Here is a 13,011-nt window from a genome sequence, read left to right as displayed (position 1 = left end):
ACAAATTTAGTCTATCCATGACTTGGATTTCTACTGCAACAGGATAATGACCACAAACACACCTCAAATAAGCTCTTTAAAGGAGCATTCTGTAGTTTTAGGGAGTAAATGTTAATGAGAAGATAAAGATCTTTATTGGCTGAATTTTTGCCTTAACAAATTAATAAACAAACTCTCTTTGTTTTCATGACTGAATAAATAAATGTGTATTGTATTCCCACAACACAGTATACCCAATTTGGTGTAGTTGAATCAAATTTGAAAAGGGAGATGTCACTTTACTGTTCTTCAGTTTATGCTAATTAGCACAAAATCAAACATGGCGGACCTACATGGTCCAAGCAAGGACATTACATTAAGGATCCAAGAGTATATTTTGTAGAGCACCTACACCTGGACTTGTGTGTCTTATTTCAAGTCAGTTGGATTTACTGTGTTTATTTGCGAAATGTTTCCAAAATTGAATATTGTTGTTATTAATAGCGCCTCCATGTGGCAAATATGGCTCATATTTCTCTCATGTGCACACCATACAGTTATTGAGCAAATGTTGATGTTTCTAGCTCATAGCAATTTGAGCCGCTGCATAAGACAGATAATAATAATAATAATAATAATAATAATAATAATAATAATAATAATAATAATAATAAACTGGAACTGGTAGTGAAGTAGTGGACTTAGACTTTTTTAGCCGACTATACATTTATGGCAGGCAGCTTATGTGGGTGAAGACTGAGAGTGCAGTTCTTCAGTCGTCCTGTGGAGGGCAGCAACCAGAGTATGTACACCTAAACCAGAGGACCTTGCACAAGAAGAAGTGAGGCGATCGCATCATCCATCTTCTGGGAACACAACACATCAGATCCTGAGGAGCAGCAGTCATCTGGCCTCACCTTACATTAAGAAGAACAAACATCGGCCATCATGGGAGCCGTTCTGGGACTGTGCTCCATGGCGAGCTGGGTAAGTAGCCTTTACGTGGACGGTGCTCACCGTTTGTTTGTGTGTGTGTGTGTGTGTGTGTGTGTGTGTGTGTCTGCTTCGGCTTAACAAACGCGGTCATGACTGCGCAATAACACAAAGCAGCAGGCCGCCGGGCTGAACGACGGTGGCGCAGACAGACATAAACAACAGCGCTGGTTATCATTCGCTTACCGGCTGTTTTCATCTTATTACAAAGGGTTTAGTGAAGAATTTGAATAGATACTGGTGTCATGTAATGGCGGAAGGAAACTCTGACTACATAACGGCTGCCTTTGTCTGGACACCAGCTAACCTCAATAACCACAGACAGACAGACAGACAGGCTCCATGTATCCGCTGTTGTTGATGACGTAGTTAGTCCTGACAAATGTGTACTGACGGCAGCCTACAGCATGTATATATGTGTGTGTGTGTGTGTATGTATCTATGTAAGTGTGTGTGTGCGTGTGTATGTGTGTGTGCGCGTGTGTGTGTATGTATGTGTGAGTGCTCTCTGCTCCATGGTTTTGAAGATTGTAAACATGCAGCTGAAGATGACGTCAACAAAGCAGCAGTGACAACACTGCAGTCATGTAAACAGGGACAGAAATACACGAGCTGCAGTCAGCAGGCTGCTCTTATTGCGACATAAGACGGCAGCCTGGCAAACAGACAGCAGATCTACTCAGAGAGAGCATCAACATGCACTCAGGCCCAACGAGCTGCCTGAATCAGCCTGCAGAGCCAAGTGTGTGTGCAAGAATTCGACTCCAGTTTTAAGTTCCCCTCAATCTACTGAAACACTGTTCCAAGAACAGTTTACAGGGACACATAGTCAGACAACAAACAAGGACACCAAAGCTTAACCAAGATAAAAATAAACTACGTTAGGTAACACTTTTAACAGGTCCGCAAATTCCATGGTAAGCAGGTGGTAAAAATGACCACAATAATTACTTCAAAGTGTATTGAAAATGACCCCAGTATGATTAAATAAAATGAGCCTGCTATTTTCCAATAATCAATGCATCAGTAGCTGGTAATTTCTAAAATATATTTCCAGGAAACTTCCAACTAGTTTCTGTCTAATTTCTGCAGGTCGGTCAACTGAAGTATTTTTTTAATCTTATTTTTATTTTTTTACCATACCGTCTTCACCCCACAGTCTAATGTCACTCCTCATATTTTGAGATAACAGTACATTACAAATAATTGATGAGAATGTAAATGGCTTTTAAAGGTACTTCAATGTCCCGCCCCTGCACAAGTTAAGCAGAAACCAGTTGGAAGTTTCCTGGAAGTGTATTAAAGAAATTACCAGCTTCTAAGTGCTATACCATAGGCAACTGGACTGTGTTTTATGAACCGAAGAAGCCTCTTGGATTAGTGTCGTGTATTCGGACCACAATACTGCATTTGCCAATATCACAATATTGCCTGGCAAAATTTCTAAATTAACTACAGAAGAAGCTGCCACCACTATCTCTTCTGATTTTAGAAAAAAAAACTGTAATTGTAAAGCATTGTTACTGATTAGTGCCGTGAGGTTTACTTCACATTGACTAACACAGGTGACTGTCGCTCAGGAGGTAGAGTGGTCGTAGAGCGTCAGTGGTTCGATGTCTGTCTGTCTGTTTCTGTTTATCTGCCTAGTAATAACAGTAATGACGAAGTTATTAATACTAATACTGGTTTGTTTATGTAGATCCCGTGCCTGTGCGGCAGCGCCCCCTGCCTGCTCTGTCGATGCTGTCCCAGTGGAAATAATTCCACAGTGACTCGCCTCATCTACGCCTTCTTCCTGCTGCTGGGAGTGGGTATTGCCTGTATTATGTTGATGCCTGGCATGGAGGGGCAGCTTAAGAAGGTATGTAGGATTCCTCATATAACATACATGCAATATATCAAGTGGTCAGTGAATTATTACTGCACAGGACACAACTACATGAGAACGACTGTATGGTCTGGATCTCTCCTGTGAAATTGTACATTATTGATACTGCTGATCAGAGATGTGGACTCGAGTCACTGTAACTGCAACTTGACAGATAATGAATGACTTTGAGACTCAACTTGGAAGTTAAAGACTCATGACTTGACTAAACTTGAGACATGATGACTCTAAGGACTCGTCCGTGTTCATTTCATGTTTTCAGTTGAGTTTTTTAGTATTTTTAGTCTGACTGTCAGGATTTCTGTTTAAAAGTGATGGGGAGGGAATCATTTTTGATTGAGAAGAAAATAGGGAATACAGACACAAAAAGTTATGTTATAAATGCATTTGTTTTCTTGTCAGATTACATTTATTTTAATGATTATCAATAATTAGAATACAACACAATTAGAACCCATTCAATTCATTATTATACCTTTTGAGCAGGTGAGATAAATTGGCAAATAAAATCATTATTAGGTGGATACTATTACCATGCCTTTCCATTCATAAAGACCAGATACTGTAGGACAGACTACTGTATCCTGAGGGGGGAAAGTGACTTGACTTGGGACTTGGAACAAATAACTTCGAATCTGCTGTTAGGTTCAAGAACCACCAGTGCTGGAACCATGTTCTATTTGCTTTTTTATTACTACACGTGGAGGTTCGTAATAACTTTTACAGTGGGAAGTTGTTGAAAATGGCAGAGATAATCATTTATTTTTTATTATACATGTAATTATACATGTAATTATACCTGTAAAGACGGACTAGTGAGTAGTTGAGTCTCCGTGTTCGCTGTGATGACGTTTAATGTCCCTGACAACCTCTGTAGTCTCATTTAGACACTATAGCTACCGCCATTTTTAAGACATGTAAGAGCTTTATAATTCAATTGTGGGACATTTAATGATGTATTTTATGTTGTAGAACAAAACGTGTAAATATCTTCAGCCTGTGGTGACCACACAACTTATTTCAGACATTTAACAGAAAACACATTTAAAAAACTCAGACTTTGAGACGCGGGAACGGGATGTGCTAACTGATATCTGGGTTTTAGGTTAGACTACAGACTACAACACTCAATTTGTTTACGTTTATTATTTCTTCCTGCAACAATCAGATTTGCCAACAGGGTCTTTTAAAGTTTGATCTACCCCAATGTTGATGCTAAAATTCTACATCTGCAGCAAAAACCATTACTTTCAAGACATCTGTCATAACCGCAGTCAGAGTGCCTGTTGTACTGGTCCTCTGCCCTCAAGTATTACTGTGATTTGATAGTAGTGATGGCACTATGCATTAAAACAATCTGATGTGTGACATTCTGCAGATGTTTAATTTATATTCGTGTATCCGTTTTTTAGAAATTAAATCAAAGATCATTGAAGTATTTCAGAGTCATCAGTGAGACACCGTGTCAGTTGAGGTTTTTGTGAAGTGAAGGATTTAATATAGTTTCCTTCGTCAAAATTGTTTGGGTGCTGACTTCACCAGACTGACTTCACCAGACTGACTTCACCAGACTGACTTCACCAGACTTCGCTGATTTAATTACTCACATTTCATTGCAATATGGACGTGACATTATAAAACTTATTATGAACGTGTAAAACAATTACTCTATCATAACATTACTTGAATCATGTAGGCTAGAAATAATATTCAACCACATCATGATCCAGCTCCTAGTGCACGTGGGACACTGTTCTGTACTACTTGCCAGCTCTCATATAAGGTGATTTTGCATAAAACGGTTTCCTGCTGCTGTGTCATGGCTTCTGTTCTGTGTGCCGCTGTAGATTCCAGGTTTCTGCGAAGGAGGGATGGGCTCGTCTATTCCTGGTGTTGAGGGTCACGTGAACTGCGATGTGCTGGTTGGCTACAAGGCTGTGTACCGTGTTTGCTTTGGCATGGCCATGTTCTTCCTGCTCTTCTCTCTGCTCATGATCAAAGTCAAGAGCAGCCAGGACCCCCGAGCTGCGCTTCACAATGGGTGAGTCAGAATCCATCCACCCTACAACCTCATGCCTGGGACACCCTGCCGTTGTTTCCACACAGATGCTGTTTCTGCAGCAGTGCTATGCCAGCTATCTTACTAAATGGGGTTTGATCTATAAAGATGATCCAAGATCGTTGTTTAGTCTCATTTAGAGAGGGACAGGGAGAGGGAGAGAGAGCACTGGAACAAGACTACCCTTCACCTGATGTTTGAATGTTTTTTGATGTCTGTGATATATTCTGCAGGTATAGACATGGAAACTGTAGTGACACACCGTTATGATGTCGATATGACTATCTATAGATCATTTTCACTGTCCATTGCTGCAGAGAACTACACACGATGTCGCAAAAAATAGGCGATCCTCGAAGTCACTAGATGGCACATCGCTCTCGTGTGCTGTGCAGCTGCTGCACTGATGTTACCATGAAACTGATGATGTTATTGTGGAAAAAGGAGTTGTTGCCTCACTGAGAAATTAACATATTTCATATTTCAAACTGATCCTGTCGGCAAATGCTCTAATAACTGTTAATGTTAGTGCTGAATTCACATTGCATCTCCGGTGACTAGCCTACATCATAATTAAAGTCAGCTCATGTTTGCAGTAGCCGTAACTCAGTACAGCACTCTACAGATAGTCCGGTGTAATCAGTTACACTGGGTTTGTCATGAGTGTGTTAACAGGTTGAGAAATTCTTTGGTTTCTTGATTCTTTTTAGAGACTGATATAAGAACTGTTGGAAGTGATTGCCAGGGAATTCTTTCAGACTTTTTTAGATTTTTTTGTCCTTTATTGCAGGTTTTGGTTCTTTAAGTTCGCTGCAGCTGCTGCCCTGACTATCGGATCATTTTTCATCACAGAAGGTCCCTTCACCACTGGTAACCACTCCTCTCCATTCTTGTGTTATACATTTATATACAGAAACAAATAAAGAGATTTGAAAAAATCTCTTCAGTTCATTTGAATACTCAAATCACCAAATTTCAAGGTTTGACTCTTTTGTTGTCATGTCAACCAAGAGTAAGCTTTTGCTGGCCAATGTAGTTTTCACAGAACACGTTTCAATATATTTGAGTCTTCATTTTGGTTTTTAAATAATTTTAAGGTGGCAGTAATAATGTCCTTTAATGTCTTGTATGTATTGGACACCTGCAGATATTGTGACGATGAAGTAAAGTACCCTCTATGTATGTGTTCCACAGTGTGGTTCTATGCCGGCATGGCTGGAGCCTTCTGCTTCATTCTCATCCAGCTGGTTTTACTCATTGACTTCGCCCATTCCTGGAATGAATCCTGGGTGGAGAAGATGGAGGAAGGCAATTCTCGCTGCTGGTATGCAGGTATGGTGACAGTGTTCCTATGAGGCTAAACATATGGAAGAAACCTTGATGAATAACAATTTAAGAAGAGCTGTTTTATGTCACAGTGATGGATTTAAACAATACCTCAAATGTATTTAAAAGGACTTAAAGTAGAATATATATATATATATATATATATATTATATACATATATAATGAAGTTATGTTTTGTGTCCACAGCCCTGCTGTCGGTCACAGCACTGAACTACTTGTTGTCTCTGGTGTCTCTGGTCCTGTTCTACGTCTACTACACCCACTCTGATGGTTGCACTGAGAACAAGGTCTTCATTAGCATCAATATGCTCCTCTGTGTCGCCGCCTCTGTATTGTCCATCCTGCCTCAGATCCAGGTTCGCACCACTTCTCTTTTACATTTATGTTTGAGCAAGAATGTGCATGACTCAGCTGGAGACAGGGAAATAAGCCGTGGGTGGCCTCATCAGGAGGATTTTCAGTTTGTGTATATTTATGGACTGTACTTAACATAAACCTAAGAAACTTTGGCATTATCATTGGAGATGCACCGATTGGACTTTTTCTTGGCCAATTCTGATTAAAGTCTGACCTGACGACGACAAGTGAGTTAGTTGAGCGACCTGTTACCAAAATGTCTAAGTGAATTGTAGCTCCCTCCTATAAGCATTTATGCAGTGTATACTGGTATATCCAGGACTCTTATTGTGAAAGGTAAATACAGAAGTATGTAATGTGCTGCAATTGACATGTCAGTGGAATAAAAAGTTCAGACAGTGGATCCTTATTCTCAAAATAATTGCGCAGTTCACAACCTTCAGCTACAATGTTTTACTTTTCCCAAAGAAAACCGGTGCAACAGATCTTTGGAACAGCACACCTTGTTTTGAAATTACATAATGTCTCAGCTTTGCTGTCTGTGTCGACTCTGCTCTTGCAGTGAAACACACAGACAGGCAGCAGAGGAAAGGAGAAAGGTGTTAGGAGGCATCACTGTAAATGACAGTAAAATGCAGTAAAGACTCTCTCTGAACTGAGATGAAAGGAGTGCACATAAATTAGGTAAATAACATAAAATATTTAGTTTCTTCCTTTCAGTTTAGGCTGGCGGTCCAGCATGTGTGTAAATGTGACTGACACAGACTTGGATATATCTGGTGCTGCCCAGCTGGTCATGCTGCCAACTGAGCGATGCCAGTCCCTGTCTGTTCAGTTGGTGCATCTCAAATTTTCACTTTTTAATATTTCAGTCTAAAGGTCTGAAGCTTTAGAATGCTGCTGATGTACATATGTGGTTCAACATCACATTGAGCTGGTCATATGAGGCAAGTTGTGATTGACAGACTGCAAACATAAATGCTCTTACTAATGCCTGCTGCTCTCTGTGTGAAGGAGTCCCAGCCCAGGTCTGGCCTGCTGCAGTCCTCCCTGGTTACCCTTTACACCATGTACCTCACCTGGTCTGCCATGACCAATGAACCTGGTAAGATGACATTCACACTATCTACTGTATACAGGAGAGCTTTTATGCATCTCTATTTCCCAATAACATGGGCAATCTTTGCTGAGCTCTTAGTGTTGATAAGGTGAAATATAAACTAAGTATAGTAAAATGTCTAAGTAAACAACTTACCACGACTTTTTTTGTTGTATTAGTTTCAGTATTAGTTAGACCAGTAAAACAATTTGGAATAAGTCGGTGCATCACCACTGATCTTTAGACTTTAGTTGTATTTTTGTACACTAGTGCAGTGCCTGATGAAAACATTCTGTTGTGCCCAGATGATCTGGTAATGTGAGGGTTTACAGATCCAGTCTGAAGCCTCCTGAATGGCTCAAAGACTCATCGGGGCCGCCCCAATAATATCAAACATGTTTGATATCAACAATTTGAAATCTAGATGATTACATCGGTACTTTTCGAGCCACAGATTAACAACTAGTGAGAGAGATGGCACTGCCAAGCAACATTAAACATTGTAGCCCTTGAGGCTAATGTTAGCCAGCACACTATTGTTGACAGAATCTTCAAATCTCACCTCCAGTTCTCACTTAAGAAAAGAAAACTCACGTTGACTGTGTCTCTTCACTGATCCAGACTCGTTGAACCTTCTGCTTTTGTTTTTTTCTCACTGCAACTCGTTACTACAGCAAGTTGTTGCACCACGCTAATCTCCATTTTGTTTCGACTGCTTCCACATGAGATCATGTGAGAGGGGTCAGGTGTGAGTCCAGCTTCAGTCTGCACAGCACTGAAGCCACGCCCCACTGCAGCACAGATCGGTGTTTGCTGTTTATTCAAAATGAACTGATGTTGAGGTTGTCATGTGTCCAAATTGCACCAGATTCGCCACTGCACTTCCTTGGGTCGTAAGCAACAAACCTGCCAAGTTGATTGGAGGAACGGTTCTGGAGATGTTCGAAAAGAGACACTGACTGAGGAGCCTTGCTGTGTACTGTGACCAACACCAAAGACAAACTTCCATTTTCTTGCTTTTAAAGCAGTACTGTCTTCAGTCTTTGTCCTGCACATGCATACATGTAAACAGCTGATTAGAAAGATAGTTACCTGTATACATGATGAAGAAATGGTCTTTCCTCTGGTGACCTTTAGCAGGGGAAGTCAGGGTTCTGTTCTCCCCTCTACTTGGGTTACAGAAAGTAGGTTTCTTTAACTTAGCAATGGACCTGGCAATAGACAATGTTTTTGCTTCTACTTCTCATTCTGAAGTGATCCTGGTTTCACAGTGTAATGGCTGGCAGGGACGGGTGTTTCTCACAAAAGTGAAGGCGTTATGGCACAAAGGAAGTGTGTTTGCCATTGTGCAATCAAAATAGGATGAGGTTTTTTTTTTCCCTGGTTGCTAATCCTGGATAATGGTGGAAAAAGTGGAATAACTGTGGTGATGATGATATACCATGACTTAATATGTGACGCGCTGTTTCTAGCTATCTGGCATGATATATGAGATTAAATTGCAGTCTCGATTAATAATGCTCATAACCATCTATTTGACTATGAGCTCTTTGTGACACAAGACGAGATAACTACGGGTCCGGACATCTCAAAGAGTACAGCTGACGGCCAACTAGCTTGAACGTTCTGCACCTGCGTGAGAGGAAATAACTCTCCATATCACCAGATGTGGTTGTGTGTATTTGTCATTCAAAAAAGGGAACAGGGAGACTCAGGGTGGCAGATATGGAAACCATTGTTATAATAAGCAGAATTTTCAGCCACCAAGGGCCGATGAGTGCCAAGGCTGCCGGACACACAACAGCACCTAGGGCCACACACACTCACCCTGACTGGTGTGTCAGGGCCCCAAAACCTACACGCGCCTACAGTAACCCATCAATGATGTACATTTAATGAATAGTGAATACAGGTCAGCAGGGAGTAACTGTTTTCTTGTGTCTCACAGACAGGAAATGTAACCCAAGCCTTCTGGGTATTATTGGGCTGAACAGCACCACTCCTGCAGGTCAGGAACACGTGGTTCAGTGGTGGGATGCCCAGGGGATTGTGGGATTGATCCTCTTCCTCATGTGTGTCCTCTACTCCAGGTGAGGAAGTCATTTTAAGTATCTCTGTAGTTATCACCTCGGGAAACTAACAGATTATTAACACTACAGACCAGCCTGTAGGCTGAGAGATAGTTGATGCCTAAAATGACTCTGTCTCTTGTGTTGTTTGATAAGGCAGTTGATGGCAGTATGTTCTCTGTCTTCTTCCTCTTCCCCTTTTTGTCCATCAGCATTCGCAATTCTTCCAACTCCCAGGTGAACAAGCTGACCCTGACCAGCGACGAGTCGGCTCTGATCGAGGACGGGCCTCAGACTGACAGCTTCGAGGAGAGCAACGGTGTCAACAGAGCTGTGGACAATGAGAAGGAGGCCGTCACCTACTCCTACTCTTTCTTCCACTTCATGCTGTTCCTGGCATCGCTCTACATCATGATGACACTTACCAACTGGTACAGGTAGGCTTCACACTGCAGAGGAGCTGCTGTTTGTACATCACAGTACTGCCACACAGTCAGAAGTGATTCAGTTAGAGGGTTAACATAAAGAAGAAGAAAAAGATCAGCAAACAGGAGGAAGTAGTGCATTTTTGATTTAGTGCATTTTTGTTACATGAGTATTTGGGGTAGCAGGTGGTGAGTGGTGTGTGGGACTGAGTCAAAATAAACTTGTGTGTGTTTATGGTTTTCAGAATCAGAATTCCTTTATTAGACCTGCAAACAGGGAAATGTGTGCGTCACAGCAGCCAAAGGACAGTAATATTACAATAAACAATAATAATAGTAAAGAATAAACAATATAATAAAAAGGTAAGAAGTAGAAATAGACTCTTATATACATAATATGTACAAATATAAACAGTGTGGGCAGTGTATTGTTAATGAAGGAACAGGTCACCCAGTGCAATGATGTGGCTCATTGATGTGTTTTAATAGTATATGGAATACAAAGAAGCTTCATGGCACAGTAGAACAGGACCGCATTTACCATCAAGTTTTCATTTAAGCACTGGTTTAAAGATTGATTCATTTTTTTATTTTCGCGTCATGCACATAGAGTGCCCAACCCTCATCAAGGGTTTACAAGACACCAAAAGTACAGCTGCAGGGGTCAAACAGTTCATTACATTTCATTTCATTACGCATTCCAAATTATTTCACAGCTGGGTCTGAAACAAAATATTCTGCTTTCTCTCCTGAGCTTGACAGAGAAAATCTGCAACAGAAAAGGTTCCCTTCCTGAAGCACAGCTCAAGTTTTTTATAATCATCCAGCCAAAAGACATCAGTATAAATAGAGGACATTTTAGGTACATCTTTAACATCGTCACAGACAGGACAGCAAAACAAGAGATGAACCTCAATCTCCATTTCACCTCGCTCACACAACAAGCAAAGTCAGTCCTCCTCTGGAGTGGCGTTATACCTGCTTAGTTTTATTTTTCTTCCCCCTGCTCAAAACCCCCTGTGGCTTCAGCGACTGTCACTTGAATGTTTAAGTCACAGACAATTATGGTCTGTCCAGAGATTGCCAGAACAGCCACAAATAGTCCCTTGAGGGGTATCTATACCTGCAGATGGTTTTGTTTTTGGTCCAGATTTCTGCCTCCATCCCAACACTACAGGTTTATCCCTGCCATTACACTTCTATGGTCCAGCATCTGGACGATCTGCTGCACTGGATATTATGAGAAAACGTGTATTTGAGCACTAAAGCATGTAAACCAAGACAAGTGTTCGAACCCAAAATAAAATGATCAACCTGAAAATGAGCAGAATATGTCTCCTTTAAGTTTCTGCTTAGATTTCTGGCTGAAGGCCTGTCATTTATTGATTCAAATAAACTCTCTGCTTTGCTCATGCTTTACTCGACCCAAAAAATATTGATGGCCACATGTATGTGCGTGGACTCAGTCGAATATTTCATATTTCTGCCTCAGTGAGGTTTTCTCTTTTTGCTTTTTATTATTTTTTAGTACAGCTCTTCATATTTTTTTTATTTAGTTGCAATTGAGTGGAATTCTGTCAGCTGATGTGTGTCTCTGTTGTCTGTTCTCCCTGCAGCCCTGACTCCAACTACGAGGCCATGACCAGCAAGTGGCCATCGGTGTGGGTGAAGATCTCCTCCAGCTGGATCTGCATTGCCCTGTACGTGTGGACGCTGGTGGCTCCACTGGTCCTGGTCAACAGAGACTTTGACTGAAACGCACATTGTCCCTCAGCTCATACACTCATTAATGCTCTGCTTCACCTGTGTTATGTTTCATCAGTCAGTAAAACAGTAGATGGCTAACCCTGCATCATTTATTGCTGGAGGGGCCAGGGCTGCGCTCAGATTGGCTGGAAGGCTTCAGGACTGTTTGTTAGGTGTTGGTTGTCCATAGTCTGTTGGAGCTCCCTCACTGCAGGGCTGATGAATAGAGAGCTAACAAGGCTGTTAAAATGTGTCTTGCCCCAGCTCTGATGGCAGCCCGGTCTCTTCTGGTGTAATATCATTGTGAATCCTCAGCAGCCTGTTGTCGTGGTTCCCCATGCCGGTGTCATTGTAAATATCCTGTGTTTTCCTCGTGGATGGTTTTGTTTTCTTTGTATAAAGACAGAGCTGCATGCTTTTCCTTTCAAACTTGATGTGACATTAACAGTAGCTGTATCTTAAGACTTTCTGAGGATGATGATGGCTTAGATGGGTGCCCCCTGTGGGCAGCAGCAGTTTAAATCTGACTGTAGTATTACATATGAAAATGCTGTTATTTGTAAAACGAGGGAGAAAATGCTTTGATCTGAACTGTGTATGGCAGGACTCCAGCTGTGGCATTGACAGGTGAGCGCAGCAGAGCAACTCAGTGTTGTTCACTAACTTGTACCATCACCAGGCGTGAGCAGTGCTGTGTAGCGCTGTGCGGGTGGTATTTTAGTTATCTGCTATCATGTATTTACTCTGGAGCTTGCACACTCTTGAGCACATACACAACAAAGGCATTCCTGTTTTTGTTGCTTCTGATTTGCGTTGACTTATGACTTCAAATGTACAATTGAAATTGATTGTTTGAAAACTTCTAGATAAGTTATTTGCTACCTGTTTAGCATTAGCATGTAGTTTCTCCCAGACTTGGCAGACATATTGTGGCTAGACGTTTGCTCTCACCTGTGTCTCACCTGTGCTTTCATTCTAGTATGATTTTTCTCTTGACATGTAAAAGTATATTGTAAATCGTTTAATAAAACTGACCCAAAAAAAGTCAA

At 41.2% G+C, this 13,011-nt stretch overlaps 1 protein-coding gene across 1 annotated transcript; it reads left to right on the top strand.

Annotated features, from left to right (window-relative positions):
* Positions 1–817: 817 nt before the first annotated feature.
* Positions 818–13,011, top strand: serinc1 (serine incorporator 1). The gene is made up of 10 exons (XM_073492671.1): positions 818–966; positions 2,672–2,833; positions 4,708–4,901; positions 5,710–5,789; positions 6,114–6,251; positions 6,453–6,622; positions 7,638–7,728; positions 9,671–9,812; positions 10,004–10,228; positions 11,833–13,011. The coding sequence occupies exons 1-10, from the start codon at positions 928–930 to the stop codon at positions 11,969–11,971; spliced, it is 1,380 nt and encodes a 459-aa protein (XP_073348772.1). The 5' UTR covers positions 818–927; the 3' UTR covers positions 11,972–13,011.

Source organism: Pagrus major, chromosome 22 (assembly GCF_040436345.1).
Source record: "Pagrus major chromosome 22, Pma_NU_1.0".
In the NCBI taxonomy this organism is placed as follows: Eukaryota; Metazoa; Chordata; class Actinopteri; order Spariformes; family Sparidae; genus Pagrus; species Pagrus major.
This window is presented reverse-complemented; position numbering and strand designations above follow the sequence as displayed.